This window comes from Colobus angolensis, unplaced genomic scaffold (genome assembly GCF_000951035.1).
Source record: "Colobus angolensis palliatus isolate OR3802 unplaced genomic scaffold, Cang.pa_1.0 Scaffold23, whole genome shotgun sequence".
Taxonomy (NCBI): domain Eukaryota; kingdom Metazoa; phylum Chordata; class Mammalia; order Primates; family Cercopithecidae; genus Colobus; species Colobus angolensis.
The window spans coordinates 13,642,039-13,659,701 of record NW_012115488.1 but is presented as its reverse complement, the minus strand read 5'-3'; the positions used below and the strand labels follow the sequence as shown (position 1 = coordinate 13,659,701).

Below are 17,663 nucleotides of genomic sequence, written 5' to 3'. Positions count from 1 at the left end.
CTCTGCCTCAGCCTCCCGAGTAGCTGGGATTACAGGTGCCCTCCACCATGCCTGGCTAATTTTTTTTTGTATTTTTAGTAGAGATGGGGTTTTACCATCTTGGCCAAGCTGGTCTTGAACTCCTGACTTTGTGATCCATCAGCCTCAGCTTCCCAAAGTGCTGGAATTACAGGCGTGAGCCACCGCTCCCAGCCTGAATTTATTTTTAGTCATCAACTTGATTTATTTTAAAAGATTATGTATGTATTTTACTTATGTAGAACTACTTAAGTTCTTATGTAGAATTGCATAAATCTTTTGAAATAAATACTAGAAAACAGTCTTTAGGCAATTTAATCCTCAGCTTGTGCATGCAATTTCCAAAACTCACCAAGAGGAAAATAGTAAAAAAATAATAATTAATTAGTTTAATGTTGATCTTCTTACCCCCAAAGTCTGAAGATAAACTAAAAAATGTAATGTTTTCTCAGCACACTCTTTAAGACTCCTTGGGACCTCCCTTTTCTAATACTGATGTTGGGGTCTTTCAGAGCCCATTGAGGATATTTCACAACCTGAAAGATGTGGGATTTCTCCAGGTGAAAGTCATCAGAGCGGAAGGGTTAATGGCTGCTGACGTCACTGGTAAGAGATAATGCAATTCTCCTATTGCTCAGATCAAGCAGGACACGAGGTCTACACCATTTAATAATTCAACTTTGCATTTCACCTGATGGATCATCAAAGTAAATACTTTGAAGATTCAGGGTTGATCTTAGAAATATTTGCCAATCCCCTTATTTTTATAGTAACTTGGCTTTTTAAAGGCAGGGTAATGTATTAAAAATAAGCACTAAAAAGCAAAATGATTTTTGAATTGTTGCCTTCTTCAAAGTTTAATCAATGTAGTAGGAATACTTCTTCCAGGTATTGTTATTTCCAGGTATTGAACCAATGCTATACAGAATCAGCTTCCCTCATAGCATCAACGCTTATAATTCAAACACCCATGAAATCTGTTGGATATTTCACTGAAAAGTGTAGATGCATAATACTCAATAATTTGGTATGAACTCTTGATATTTGGGTTGCTGATCCAACTCATCAGTCGTCCAAATTCCCTGGCACATCCCAGAGATAATTTTGCATCTAAACTAAGCCTTCTAGATTGTTTGAAATTTCTTAAAGTAGGAAACAAGGCTATACAAATGTGCACATTAGTTTTGTCTCTTAAAGCTTCCTGATTTGCATAATGCTATTTCTGTAACATATTAACAAGTGGGCTGATGGCAATTATTTCATCAATTTCCAGAATTAAATCATTATTTTGAATTTATAACAATGTGACCATTCATTTATGATTTAATTTCATAAAGATTTGGGGGATGTTTATACTGTTCCTTAAATTATCCATCTCGAGTTAGACAGTAAATAGGACTGGCTTGACCAATTTGTGCAAATTTCACTGTTTCTGAAGAAAATATCAATTTGTCATTCTGGAAATATGCTTACCATTGTGAACATTCAGCCACATCATCCTAATGAGGTAACAAACTTATTTCACGGGAAGAAATGTACTTTTTCTACCATCCAAGGATCTGAAATCACTGTGCACTTCTTTAATTCATTCAACAGAATCAAAAACAAATAAAAGATAACCTGTCTTCAAATGAAAATAGCAGATGTTTGTTCCAAAACTGCAATATTTTTATATTTTAATATTTGCCTATTAAATGACCATGTGTGAGAAAATTTAAAATATTAGTTTACAGTTCCTTTAAAAAGGTAATTATCAACTCATTTGTAATCAAGAAGATGATAACAGTTGTCACATATTTTTTCAAAACAGGCATACCTGAAAATGGGAGAGTAGGTTGTTTGTAATATTTGCATATATGCTAATTGGGCTCCTTGTACAAAACAATTAATGTAAAATGTATACATTTTCCTATTTATGAAATTTCTTTCTAGTATGATTATAATCAAATTAATCTGGCACAATCATTTCTTTTAGAAAAATGCATGTACCGTTTACTTCAAAAGCTTACATACCTGTCCATTATACAATTGGATAGAATTGTATAAGTTTGTCTTCTCTTGAAGAGAAGCTGTCATTGATTTTCAAACTTCATGAATATGCAAACTAGATTAACCCAGTTGGCCTGTATGCCACTATGGAAGTTAAAATACATGTTCTCTCAAAGCTGGAAAAAATAGAGATATTTCTCTCCTAATGGTTCTATGTAAATTGATGTGAATAACAATAGCCTTTCCCCTGGGGATTCAATGAGACATAATTTTCCTTTGATAAAATGAACATTAATTTGGGGAATACTAAATAACAGAGTCTCCATTTTTTCCTCCACTTTTAGAGATATAAATCTAATGATTCCCCATTTCATGCTGACCTTATAATCTAATGTGCTCTGAACTGAACAAGAGAGATGTTGAACTATTCAGGGGCAAAAAGATAATTCAGTCTTTGACCTTGCTCACTCTTGGACCTTCTGTGGTCTTTACGACATTAGTGATGGTGGCAAAAATTGAAGACTATATATTTGAGTCAGAAATGTCTGAATATACTACCAATTTTAAAAATTATTTTTACTTTTGAAAAGGATACTTTATATATACACATATATATAAAAATACACACACACACACATATATATGTGTGTATCCTGATGCTTCCTTGTCTTTGTCATTAAATTTGGGACACAAGAAAGTTCTTTGTCTGCTTTCTCTCTTACTTGTTCAAAGAACTTTAAAGATATGATGTGCATCTCAGTGGATAATAACAGTCAGGCTCTACAAGTTGTTAGGCAATAGTTTGAAAAGAGGCAATTGACTAGCGCTGTCTTCAAATCCTCAAGTTAGCATCCATTTAGGAATTTTGTCGATGTAGAGGGGAGATTTTACATCACTGGTAACTGTCTGTGCTAAGGCAAGAATATTTTCTGACATGGTACAAATGAGCCTGTTACTTATAAGATACACGGTTGGTTTCAGAACACTTTTTCTAAATAAGTCTAACGAGACAAATTTATATTTGACCAACTTGGCTCTATTTTTTAGATATTTTTAATGATCTGAACATAAAGCTAAACTCCCATTGTTTCAGCAAAATATGTTAAATTATAATATTCCATCATTAGACATGAGCACAGGAAAGAAAGGGTCTATAGTCTTTTAAGTAGCCATCAATCTTACTACGGTTACAAAGAATTTTTCCCTTTCAAAATGTAAAATTTTTCTTTTGTTACAACACATTCATTGAGAAACATTGTGATACTGTATTAACTCTGTGTGAATAAAGAGCAATTGAGACTCTCTTTGAATGAGTGAGTATAAAGCACAAATTACTTTTTAATGAAACCCTCAATTCTTTCCCTTTCCACAAAAAGCCTATAGCCTTGTTCAGCTGAACACTACTACAGTAGGTCACTTCAGTTAAGCCCCTAATAAACTGTTGATGGTCGAGGGTAGTTTTTTCTTTGGTCTCAATAGCCCAGTGTTGGACAGTGCACTTCAAATCATTAAGGTTAATACAGATTTAAAAAAGAGATTAACTCTGGTGGTTAAGGCCTCCATTTACAACTCCCACACATACACATGCATTGAGCAAGGCACAAGAGTGGACTGAGATTTCAGTCAAATTGTGGGCATCTTTTCACAGCCTGAGAAAGTGGCACTGTGGTTTGAAAAGTCGGTCAGCTAAATTCTTCATAAGGGAAAAAGTTTGAGTCACTGAAAAATACTTCTCAGTACAACTTACTTACCTTTCAACTAACCAGTGAAAAGGTTAATGTCTCTCCACACCATCAAAGCAAGACCTAGAGACTGTCTGGCCCTGTGTTCACTGGGGAAGATCTCTCTGCAGCTAGATCAAGTTTTCCTTAAAATTCTACAAATTGTGAGGAAAGGCCAGTGGGGGTGGGGGGGCGGGGGCGGCGAAGAAATATTTTTTCTTTGGGTGGTAGGAAATAGTTCGTGTTATCATTTGTCTTTTTTAGCTTCTGATTATTCTTTTCCTTGAGCAAGGCCTAATTTCTGCCTCAACAGAACATTCCAAGTCTCCTATATTGAGTGAGGCTTTCTTTGCAGAGTATTTAGACCTGGCCTATTGGTTCTTTCAAGTTCTAAGAGGAGAAGGAGAAAAGAGTTCTCCTCCGCCCCTCCCCTTCATTTCATTTTCCCCTGGGTTCTCTCTCTCTTTCTCTCTGTTTTTTTTTTTTTTTTTTCCTGAGCTCCTAAGGAAGAGGTCGTAGCTTCCCCAGGGAGACCAGCCACTCAGTTTCAGAAACAGCGATATGGGAGAACTGTGAAACCCTTCAAAAGATGTCCTACCTTTTCACTGTACTAAAAGGTACACTAATATAAAACTCCACACCAGGTGAATTGATCTCGCAAATTAATGCACCATCTCCTTCAGGAAACAATAGAGGGAGAGGAAGAGAAAAAGGGTGGGGGGGGGGGAGAGAGAGAGAGAGAGAGAATTTTACAATTAACAGAATGTGTCACTGAAATAGTCCCTTTAAATGAGCGGATCTTTTTCTAAAACAAGGCTATGCATAAAGACTTGCGACTTGCCAGCCCCGTAGTCTGGAAACCTACTAGTTATTAAGAGAGATGTTTACTACCCCTTTATTTGCATAGACTTTTCCCATGTTTTTCTTTTGGAAAACTGTCTTCATTGTTGGAAAATATTTAAGTAACAAAACAGCAGAAAAAGACATGCTACAGTTTTTTTATCAGCTTCCGTGAGAGTCTTATTATCTTAAGAAATAACAGTTAGCAGCTCAGATTCATTAGCAGAGCTAAATTTAAGCCCCATTTGACAGGCTGCCTAGAAAACATTTTGTTTTGCTGTCTGTGGGCTTTAATTAAGATGTGTTCAATTTCAGTCCTCTTCAGTCTAGCTCCCGCCCCCCCCCAACCCCCACCCCCAACTTGCTGTGTCACAGACCGGCGATCAGACACTTTTAGATGGTCCGGCCCATGACTTTGACCTTCTGCGCAGTCCGGCGTTCCCTGGGGAACCGTTCAACTCATGAGGTCTGATTTCACACTTCCAGGATGCCTCAGCTCTCTTAACAATGACAGGGAGACAAAGCCCTTTAGAGCAGGCCGCATGGGGACTTGTTTAAATTGGAAACCAGAGAGGAGTCAAGGAACAAGGTTATGGGCTACAGAATAGTGCTTTTAATAAAGAGCTCACAGCTCTGGCTCAGCTCAAAGAGGTCTACCTCTGTACAATTAATTGAGCCATTTATCTGGAGCATCTTAGGCCTCTACTTTCTCACAGAATTGCGTGGTAAATATCAGCTAAGAAGCAAATGAGATATGCATGAAATGAATTTTAACACTTTGATTACTGTGCCTCCAGTCTTCATTAAAAGTAAATTTATTTGTATTTCTGACCTCATTATCAGGAGGCTGCCTGCATTTTTATTGGTTCCTGTGATTTCCAGCTTGAGTGTGTCATGAAGGTATATTTTATACAAAGATTTGGATTTATTATTCTTGATATTTTCCCTGAACATTATGGGTCTATTCAGAGAAAGAAAATGAAAAGGCAGCTGTACAGAAAAATTCAAGTGTGATCTTTGAAAGTTTTATATACAGTTGGAGAAATACCAAGCCCATATACATGACATAGACAAGATATTGTCCTTTAAAAAAATTAACTTTTGGTGGGTTACTCTAGCAAATAGCTTAAGACATATGCAATTGTTACTTCAAGTGGCTGTAGGATACAATTGCTCAATTGGAAGAAGTTGCTAAGTTGCTTTTTAAAATAGAATTGTAGCAGTTTGAATTAATAGCTTGTGCCTTTAATTGTCATCATCATATTTAATAAAATTGACAATGTCTGATAAATGCAGCCTTAGATATTACAATCATTCTTTAAAGTTTATGTTGGAAGAAAATAAAATATAAATCCTTTAAGTTCTACATAATTTCATTCGAAGAACTATATAAAATATAGTGGAAGTCCTTCATCTTGGTATATTATCAAGGATAAAATAATCTACCAAATACAAGAGAGGGTGTGCAAATAGTTGTAGTTTCTTAACTTTACTATCTTAACATCTGAAAATTATATTGCTTGAAACAAAAACCTTAAGTTTTAACACAGAATATCTAGGACATTTCTCAAGCAAAGTATGCTTTATTTCCATTACATAAGCTAATGTTCCATTTGCTTTTTAATAATTATGCTCATAGAAGACTTTTAAGCAGATAATATACCATGAGAAGACAGACATTTTATCCAATTTATAATGCATCAAAATATACAACACCTGCTATTATCACGGTACTATACCTGGTTTAAAAAACAATATTATACACAGATACATGATAAATGTATTAATACTATATAAATCTTTTCCTTAAGAATGAGCCTAAACAAATAAAAATATTACAGGGAAAGAAAGCAAATCATTGTTCTTCCTTCTTTTATGTCACCACATCTTACATAGAAATTAAAGTTACTTTCTTTAGTGATTGCATTTTTAAAACGTAGCCAAATTCTAAATATAGAAAAAGTGTTCTTCTAAAACCAAACAATTGTTATCAAATATCTCCAAAAAGAGGAATGAAAATGATAATTTAGCACAAGGGCTGATGAGGCCTGAATCTGAGCCAGTGTTTTAAAGAGAATTACAGAAATCATGTGTGATTCATATGCAGGTCACATGGTTAGAAGATACTGCCCTGGAAGAATAGGTGGGATGACAAAAGAGATTGATAATTGGGTTTGATATGCGCTAGAGGTGAAGGACTATGGGTTGAGAAAGTGGTGGTCCCACTATCAATGGGAAATGAGGGAAAGAGAAATACTGTAAAATAATTAATCGGGTTCTGTAGAACAAAGATTACAAAATGATCCTTTGAGTAAAGAAATAGCGAATTGCTGATTTGGCTCAGAGGGCTAGCTCTAGGATTTCAATCAGTGCTTGAAGAAATACTTTCATGATGCTAGAATCATTGTTTAAAATTAGACTTTTAAAAAATATTTTGTTACAGTGCAACATAATTGTGCAAATAAGCGATGTATTTTCTAGAACAATGGATCAAGGAAATGCTACAAATAGGATCTAGATTTAACTAGGTTTTTGAAAAAAAGTAAAACTTACTACAGAGATACTTGGGTTAAATGATAGTATTAGTTGGACTCGTGAGTGACTAAATAATCAAGCCTAAAGAGTAATTATTAAAGGATTGATGTCACTGGGGATGCCAAGTGGGTTACAGGGCTCTGTCCTTGGTCTAAGCTGTTCAATGTGTTTACCAATTACTTTGAGGAGGCAATTGACTGCTTCCTTACCAAAGTTGCTAGGAGGGCTACTTAATTCATTTTATGTGAGACCAGTATATGTATACAATCCTGTACTGCAGACAAAAAATAGGCTTAATTCAACAAGATGAACATTAAAAAATGTAAATCCAAAGTCTTTCCTGGGTATTAAGTTGTGATATCTTGCTTTAACCATAGAAAATAAAGAAAATACTTTAGGATTTGAGTTTAAACTCCATGAGAGTAAATTATACATACATCAATTCTCTTACATTGAATAAAGGTGAAATGTTGAGAGTGATACTCTATTGGGGACTCATCAGATATGCTGGGGTATGAATCCAGTTTGCGAATACTCTTTAAAGAAGGACATTGACTAACCAGAATTTATTTTCAACTGGTATATCTGCTGTTTTAAAATCAAGTCAATTTAGAATAGTGCTAAAATGACAATAATAACAATAATAATGACAAATAACATTGATTGAGTCCTGATCACATGTCAGACACCAACCTGAGCTTGGTGCAAGAATTATCATATATAACTAATCTCACAATACCCTTAGTAGGGACTACTGTTATTCCCATTTTATAAGTTGGAAAACTGAAGAGTCATGGAGAGGCCAGGTAACTCTTCGATGATAAACACACACACACACACCAGCTTGTAAATGGCAGGGCAGGCATACTGATCTAGAGCTTTCCACAAAAGCCACCAACATATTTGTATTGGAGGAAAGAAGAACTTGAGGGCATATGATTTCTTTTATCAATTATCCAAAGGCCTGTCATGAGGATAGTGTAGATAAGAGCTAGCAAGGCGGGTAAATGGCCAAGGTTTAGGTCCAAAGAGCCAACTTCCTTCTAGAAAATTTAATCAGAAGGGGATTTATAATAAAGTACTAAATAAATCACAGAATCTTTGCGGGGCAGGAAGGGCCTAAGAAAGGAGACTCTAAGTTCAGTCTCTAGAGGTTAGTACTAAAGCCACATGGCAGAACCAAGGAGTTGTTGACATTAACAAGTTGGGAAGACATTGTGACAACTGATACATGACCCCTGCTTGCAGTTTGCAGAAGTAAAATTGACTCCTTGTGCTCTCACTTAATTGAATTCTAATATCAAGTCTTAGGCAAGAACATCTGATTCATGCAACCTAAATCACATCTACATCTCTAGCTGCAAGGGAATCTAGAAATGTCACTTTAGGCTTAATGTCCTCTATAGATCAGGAAGAGACACTAGCAGGTAGTTAGAATGGATGCTCAGCAAGCCATCCACAGTGTCCAGCAGAGGACGGCAGGTAACGAACATTGATCACATATTCTCTACATGATGGATGCTGTACTCTCCCTTCACGCCTATCATTTCATTAAGATTTTCTAATTACTACAGAAGGCAAATTATAGAATAGATAAAAAGCTACAGGGACATGATTTTATAGACGATGTGAAGAAACATTTTCCACAAGTTACTATTGCCAACAAAACATAGATCCAAAATTCTTGTAGAGGTAATGATTTCCACATTACTAAAACTTTTGAAGCAGAGCCTGAAGGACCACTTGGTTGCAGAGATAATGCAAGCCCTGGATGAGGTTTTGAACTTGACCTCTTAAGATTTATTTTCAAGCCTTCAGATTCTAAGATATTGTAGTAGGTACCAAGATAAATAACAGATTCCTGGATGAGATATTTTGTAAAAGAGAAATAAAGAGACAAAGACATTATTCTAAAGGCAAAGACATAACAGATGACAATTTTCAGTTATTGTCTTTAGTTTTAAAAAATATATTTAAAATGTTTAATCACCTAATAGAGTACTTATTTTTTTTAAGCATAAAAAAGTTTATTTCACTGCAAAAGATCTCACCAGCTAATTAATTTACTTATAGGAAAGCTTATCTGAAACCTCATGCTTTTCTGCAGGGAGGTCTGAGTATATATTTACTATAAGTCCTAAAGTGTCTAACAAGCCTTGCAAAAACAAAGGAGCTTCTAATGTATTTTTATGCTCATTTTAGACCAAACAACTTTTGTGTTTCTAAGCTTGTAACGAATCACTTGCATATAGTTTCTATATTAAATATGAATTGAAAATGAAGTATTTAAATGTTTTTACCATAATTTATCTAAACTGTTAAAAACTCAGGCATAATTTTCTCACGGCCTCTTCTCATTTTATAGATCCCATAGTCTCCTTCCTCTTTGTTTTCCAGTTTCTCATCTGTCTCCTTTCACTTCTTATTCTTCTGTCATTAATTTTGAGCTTCCCAACATTTATCAATATGATTCAATTCCAAGACTCAAAAATGCATCCAGTTACACACAATTCTGTAAATATTATTTTGCAGATAGTTCTAGATCCCAGGGGAATTAAATTTATGTTTACTTTGAGCTTCATCTATTTCCATTAGCTTCGGGTCTCAGGGTGTGGTTCAGGAACCTCTGGGGATCCTCAAGACCCGTTCAGAGATCTCTGAAGCCAAAACTATCTTCGTAATAATACTAAGATATTATTTGCCTTTTTAAATTCTCATTCTTTCATGAGTGTACAATGGAGTTTTCAAGGGCTACATAATCTTTGATTATTCCAATGTTAACAGGTCATGGATTTATTATTTCTAGTGAATTAATAAATATTTTTAATGTTCTCATTTCTAACATGGTGAATTTTGATAGATATAGCCCACATAAAAACTCTTTCAGATCCTTAATAATTTTTAAGAGTTCCTAAGATCAAAATGTTTAAGAACTACTGCTGTTAGACAATGATTATCAATTAGGAGGAGGGTAGTATTGCCCCAGTGGGTGTTTTGAAGATTTTGGAGGGAATTTTAGTTGCCATAATGACTGGGGAGCATACTGGTGTTTGGTAACTGGGGTTGGGGATGCTACATGTCCTACATGATGTAAATTTACATAATGAAAATTTAATCCTGCATTTAAATATAGATATTGATATACATTTAAAATCTGTTTCATGATTGTCTAAGCCTAGATTGCATCCTGAAATACATAGTATTATTGATTCAAGCCTTGCAAATGGCTGCCATTTCACACAATATACACCAAAGACCTTAATTTAAGATGGTGTCCAAGGCACTTAATTACCGTATTCCCCATTACTTCTCTGACATCTTCTACTCACCTTCCCATTGCACATCCTGCCCCAATATCAGAGGCCTCAAGCACACCAGGCTTTTGGTCTAGCTCTTTCTCTACCTGCATCACTTTTCTCCAGAAGTATTTCTCCACTTTTCTCCACTTTTCTACTTGGCTGCTTTACCCCCTTCAGTTCTTTGCTCAGACCTCACCTTCCTCATGAGGCCAATTCCTACCACCCCAATTAAATCTATCAGCAGTGCCCCTCCTCTACCCTCTCCAAACCCCTTTTCCTACTCTATTTATTTCTGTTTTTTTTTTCTTTTATTAACACATATCACTCTCTAATATACCATATATCTAGTAACTATGTTCGGTATTTATTCTCTTTCTCCCCCATTCCCACTGTAAGTAAATTCGAAGACAGTGGACACATTTCCCTTTTTTTTTTTTCCCCCTTTTTTGTTTGTTCCCACAAACAAACAAAAATTTCTGTTTGTATTTCCCTTTTCTGTTTGGCACATAATAGGCACTCAATAAATATTTGTTGAATAAATCAAGGTATGATTTTATTGTAAACAACTTTCTATTTAGTCCTCCTTTATAATACAGTTCTGGTATTATATTAAAATTTGAAATTGTGTGTCAGTCAGTTTTATTCCAGGATAGTAAAGAGGACATTACAAAATCTTCAATATGAAAAAAAGTATTAGATCTAGTAGGTTGAAAGCCACAACTCTAGGGTGTCAATTTTCTTGCCATAATGAAATCTGCTTCATGATTCAGTGAGAAAAGAGAAGGCTTATTATTATTATTCAGTCCCAGAATCAGACCCAGTGGTGACCTAGTTAAGAGTGTGAGTTAATGTAATTCTACCAATCAGATGTTTAAAATATGTTTAGGTCTGTTGATGGAAAAGGATAAGGTCAAAGCCCCATCTCCAGTGATAAAAGGAGGATGGAAGATGTCTTCAACATATGCTGCTTTCTGTTCTGATGGACCCTATGGAATTCCCTCAACTATAACATTATTATATGTTATGATTGAAATTCCAGTTTCTATAAGGGATAGATGGCAACCTTGATTATATTTTTTAAAAGATGAAAATATAGTCATTTCAAACTGTGGCAACTGAGAAAATTAAGTGAAAGAACTTAATTTGTGCAAGGTAGGTGCAAAATAAAAGGCCTCCATGGGTATGAATTGCTTTCCATGCTATTGAAAGCCTTCTGTGTTTTCAGACATGGCAACAAAGAGGTGGTCACTGGGTCCTCATACACACACATTTTTATAACACATCACATCCAGCAAACTGTGCTCCTTGTCAGCAGCAAAATGACCCTGGACAAAGCCCACCACTGATGGATCAGGATTAACTCTCTATTGCGGGAGCAAGAATATCATTCAGTATCTTTTGAGTCACTTTAATGCTCAAACCAGTAGTTTGCACAAACTGAAGTCATCCACTTGCCCACAAAACAGGTAGCAAGTGAGCAGGGGCGGTACAGACTTTCCCACATTCTTTATCAATATGTCAGTGTTGTGACCTCAAAGAGCAAGGACTAAGAGTGAGAGAGAATTAGCCAGTCAGTGCACCCCATTTAATCCTTGGTGCCGTTTTGAAGATTGCCAGAACAGACGCCCATTGGAGACAATTCTGATGTTTGTTTTATTGTTGTAGGAATGGCTTTTCACCTCTAAAAAAAGGATTGGGACAATAGAATATATGCTTTAAATTCTGTTACAGATTCTGTTTTATGAGTTAGGGTAAAAGAGTCTCTCAAGTGTTAATTCTCCTGGGAGATTTTTTTAAAAAATAAAGATCCATAGGAAAAAATAGCCCTTAGTATTTAACTAGATTATGGATAAAAGTATGAGTCTTAATGTAATATTTTTATGTATCTAGTTATAGTAGTTAGGTAACACATATCTAGGTTTTTGTATTATAGAGACTATTAAAAGAATATACAAATACATTTAAGCGAAAAATTCCTCATCATAAAATGTCAGCCTACTTTTTATGTCATTGTCCTTCGCTTTTAAAAGCACTGTGATAGAGCTGTACAATCACCATAGATCACCAGAGTCATAGCCGCTGGAAAACTCTTTGCTTCCTTTCCCTCTTTATGTTCTAGAGTTATAGAATGGCATGCCTCCTTCTCATTGCTCCTGTTGCACCCTTCACTTACCTTTATTACGGCCCTTACAACTCTGCATCATAATTGTGTATTTACATGTCTATCGTGTCCTCTAAACTGTGCATGCCTTGAGAGCTGGACTATGTCTTAATCATACTTATAATTCTGGGGTGAGCAGAGCAACCACTCAATAGGTAGTGAATGCTTCAAAAAGCATTCCTATTTCTCTCTAGAAAATTGTCAACATGGAAAATTGTCATGTCCTCAAGGAACGCTGATTTCCTTCCTAGCTTTCATGGCGATTAAAGCAATCAATCCCACAGCCCCTGCCCTCAGCCAGCACTGTCACCATTTCTATTTTCTATCTGAACCAAATTCTGCAGTTTCTAGCATTGCTAAGGAGAGGGATTGACTCTTTTTAGCCAAAATAATGGGGCTTCAAGAAAAGCCACTTGATACCCACAGGTCTGCTTTAGTCTTGTGACAAAAATGAGTGAGAGGGAGACAATAGATTATATAATCTGTGTTCTCATATATTTAGGCTCTCAGAAATTATCAGAAACAAAATATTCTTCAACTTTGGATGCTGCCTTCATTCTTTGTCCTTCTAGCCACACAGTATTGAATAAAAACATTACAGAGGATGCTTCGTATCACTGTCTGGAACTTTGCAGAATATAGTGCACTTTAGAGACATCAACTTCATCCTAGAGTCAACCCCACAACCCAGGTACTCTCAGCAAGCAGAGCAGCCTATCAGAGGGCCTAAATGGAATGATAAAAGGATGAAAGGAAGGAATAATTAAGGAGATAATTAATGGTTAGGTCTATCACTAGTATTTCTCTGATTGGTTTTGTTTATTTAAGTGGCAGATAATCAAGGCTGTAAAATTTAGGTCTGAAAAACCAGTCATTTAAAGGATTATTTAGCAAACCAGATAAGCATACTAACTATATGTAGTCACTTTTTAAAAATACAACTGTAGTCCATGCTTTTTAGTGGTAAGTTTACAGAATTTGATGTTGTACATTTACTATTATTTTGGTTGAAATTGCTGTTAATTTTTAATTGCCCTTGAATCATGCAGTGACAGAAGGATACTTCCTAAATAAGGCAAACATAACATAGTGTGGAAAGACCTGATGTTGGTATCCATTACTGATAATTGTAAAAAGATAACTTTTTAAAAGGAAAAGAATAGAAAGTAAACATAAAATTGCCTGCTCTCTCCTTAACCTAAACTTTCCTCTTTGTCAGATTCTAGAAATATCTAGTCTGAGCACCTTGTTGAATGCTTATTCTCCTTGGGAAAAAAAAAAAAAAACTGGCTTGGCTAAGCTCAATGAATTGTTTTTCAGCATCAAATAATAATATGAGGGTATATTAGATGATTAAATATTGACATCTGCAAATCCTGTTGATTCTCCCTTCAAAATACATCCAGAATCTAACCACATTCCACCACCTAGATTATTGCAATTGCCTCCTAACTCTTCTTCCTACCCCTCCATTGTCCTTTCTCTACCTTATTTTCCAAATAGCAGCTATCAGAGCATGTCACTGCTCATATCAAACCCCTCAAAACCTCCCCACTAAAGAGAGTTAAAGCCAGGTTTTTTCAGAGACCTGCCACCGCCACTCTCTCCGGACCTCTCTGTGTCACCTACTACCGCCCTTCCAACCCCCTGCCTACCTGATCTCCCCAAAACATTCCCCCAGCCACACTGGCTTCCTGTATATTCCTGGAAATGCCTGGCCCAGCCACTTCTCTGGTCTTTCCAGTCGGTTACTCTGGGTCACCCAAGGCTCACCTCCTTCATTTCTTTGCCTGCATGTCACTGTCTTAGCGTGACTTTCTCTGCAGCCTTTTTAAAAATTGCACATACATACCAACACTCCCTATTACCTTTCCCATCTTTATTTTTCCCCATAGTATTTATCACCTTCTAAAACACTATAAAATGTATTTATTGTCTGTCTTCTTCTTCAATGTAAACTCCATGAAGCCAGGGATTTTTAAAAAATTGTTTAATTCACTGCTGTTTCCCCAACAAATAGAACACTGCCTGCTACATGGTAAGTAATAAATATTTGTTAGTTGATTGAACCGACAGTCAAAACATTTCCCAGCTTTTCCTATGCGTGTGACCTACTAACTACCTAAGATGTGGCACAGTTATTTTGAAAGGTGTTGCCTAGTATCTTACATTTAACTGTATTTGGAAAACTGTTTGAATCTGCCTGTTTATGCTTATATCTGAATTCTATGGGAGAAAATAAAGTTGTTGATGTGCCAAATAAAACCTATTGCAGTGTGTTTTAATGAACAAAATATTCTTTTTTGAACACTATCTTCCATGGAGTGTGTGAGTTGAAAGTGAGGGTGGTAACTTGTAGGCAAGAGGATAAAGATGATTGGAGGAAAAAAGATAATACAAATCCCTAGCCAGAAGTGCCATTTTCACCAGACCTTTAAGACTTCCAGTTCTTTATTCTTTATTTAAAATTATTCCCAAGACCCAAAATTGAGAAGACTACCATGATGTTAAATTATGCAATTATCCTGGGATATATGAGGCCACTGAACTAACACACACATATTAAATCTCTTTTTTAATATAAAGTTAATAAATTAAAGGTGAGTCAAAGTTTGTACAGCTCATTTTAAGAATTGCAATATGGAAAGTAAATACACTGCTGTATGGGAATACATAGCTTATCTGTCACTGATAGCTAATGAATTCCTTCCCATTAAAATTTAATTGAAAATCTTCAATGATATTTAAGCTTTTGCAGAAGTGTAAACTACTGTGACTACAATTCACAATGCATTTAAAACAATTATTCTTTATCATTAAAGTTAATAATATGCACATTAACCTCTTATGTAGTCTAAATCAATATTGTAGTTTAAAAGATATGACCTCTGGACAGCTTTGTCTAAATATTGATTTCATTGTCATTTGTATAAGGTATCAAACAAATTACATGCTGCACTAATATCATTAATGCTTCCCCCATAGAGCCTCTGACTTTATGGGTTCTTATAATACAGGGCATAACATTACAAAAATATTGAGAACTTCACAAAATATAATTGCCGAAAGGATGAGATTTGAGTATGGCAGGACAGAGTTGTTATAAACAGATGATAACTTCCAAATCCTTTATTTTCAGTGAACAGAAAAAAAAGAAATACTGCTCTTTAACATGCATATTGATTGTTGATGTTTAGTTTCAAATGGTAGATTTTTTTTCTGCCTCAGAGGGTCTAATTTACCTTCTTGTGATGTCATAGATATCTCAGAAGAAAGTAACTCAATCTTAGTTCAATTAAAATATTATAATTTTGCAATATAGTAGTTTTTCCAAAATAAACTTGATTAGAAATTCCTGTTAATAGTGAATCAGATGAGTTGAAAAAATATATGCCTTAGAGTAAAGGGGCTGAAATTTTCAAATGGCTTTTACAGATTTCTATAAAAACTGATTTGGGGATGGACATGCATCACATTCTCCATCATAATTGCCAGTTATAGAATTATTTTTGCTTTTAAAAATTGCAAATTGAAGTGCCAGCTATATAATTTTGTCTCTTTTACTTTTTTCAGGCTCTAAATTGCTATGAATCATAACAATTGCTGACATCAACCAGTTACATCTAACTCTATTTTGATGGTGGTTTCTTTTTTTAATTTTTAAAATTGTACTTCACTTTTTTGTTTACTATAAAACTTTTTGCAAAAGAGAGATGCTGTGATCTTGACACTGTGAACTGTGGGTGCTACCTGCACTAAAAATATTTACCAAAAATCTCTTGTAGGAAAAAGCGACCCATTTTGTGTGGTAGAACTGAACAATGATAGACTGCTAACACATACTGTCTACAAAAATCTCAATCCTGAGTGGAACAAAGTCTTCACATTGTAAGTAGGCATTTCTTTGGGCTCTGAATCCAAAATTGTGTTAAATTTGATTTATTTTTGAGGGTTTAAAAAAAATGTGTGTGTTTATTCTTAACTGATTCACAACTCAATGCATCTGGCCTGCCTTTGCTAACAACAATGAATTTTCCTCCTACCTTCCTGAAAGTGAAACCTGGGGGAAAGGGTATGGCATTTTTCTTTGTTTTCATAGACATTTTTTAAAACTGTGCTTTTTGTATGATTTGGCTAAGGATTTTGCTTCCATTAACTGAATCACCATACCGCTTCTTCCTTTTATACGTTCTATTGAAATTCTTCCCAATTGCAATGACACCAAGGAAGACAAAGCTCTATTTGTTCCATTGCTGAAATCAGCAAACAATCCAGTCTTGAATTCGGCAGATGCTTTAGTTTTGGTTCTTTTCATTTTAGCACAATGAGAATATTAAGTATTGTCCTAGATACCAAAATATCCTTTGAGTTAATTTTCCTTTTGTTTTAGGAAGTTTGTAAACCTTTTCAGTCATACACTGTAAAAGCTGCCAATGCTACACTTATAGTAACTCCTAAGTTCGGTTTTTTAAACGGAGCTTTTGAAATGAACTCTGAACAAAGGAAAATTCTTCAAACAGAAGTACTTCTTTAAAGTTTTCTAACATCATTCTATTTTTTTGTATATGAAAAGCTGTGAAATTCTTCATCAATTTATTATGTCTCTGCTTAAGAGCCAGTAACCAATAAGCTTTAACTCTCTGGCCAATTTATTTTTAAGGAATTCCACATTTTTACAAGAGATAAAAGCCTGGTCAGGAGACTTGTACTCCTAAGAAGATTGCGGAGAGTGTTTTTCTCCAGAATGCATAATTGAATGAATAGGTTTGATTATTATCAAAGCCATTAATTGATTGTGCCCTGATAAAGCCTCTCCTCACATATGGTTGCAATTTTTCAGTAATTAATATATTCACTTTATTGTTTTCTCTTAATTTATGTTTTCTTGGTAAACAGTTTGATCAAAGAATAAATGCTGTCAACAATTTGCACTTATTTTCCAGAAACAAAAATATGGAGAGAAGAGCTCACGCAGTCATTTATTAACATATGTTGTCTTTGGAACATAATGGAACACTGCTTAATTTCTAAATTCCAGGGTGGTACAATAACTATATGTTACATTTTTTCCATTCTGTTTTCTGTGCTTCTTAATTTTTA

At 35.1% G+C, this 17,663-nt stretch overlaps 1 protein-coding gene across 5 annotated transcripts in view; it reads left to right on the top strand.

Annotated features, from left to right (window-relative positions):
• Positions 1-17,663, top strand: part of MCTP1 (multiple C2 domains, transmembrane 1) — a 599,307-nt gene that overhangs the window by 414,899 nt on the left and 166,745 nt on the right. For all 5 annotated transcript variants that reach the window (XM_011944270.1, XM_011944271.1, XM_011944268.1 and 2 more), the window contains 2 exons: positions 531-624; positions 16,349-16,451. In XM_011944270.1, coding sequence (XP_011799660.1) covers positions 531-624; positions 16,349-16,451 — 197 coding nt within the window. The remainder of the gene's footprint in view (positions 1-530; positions 625-16,348; positions 16,452-17,663) is intronic.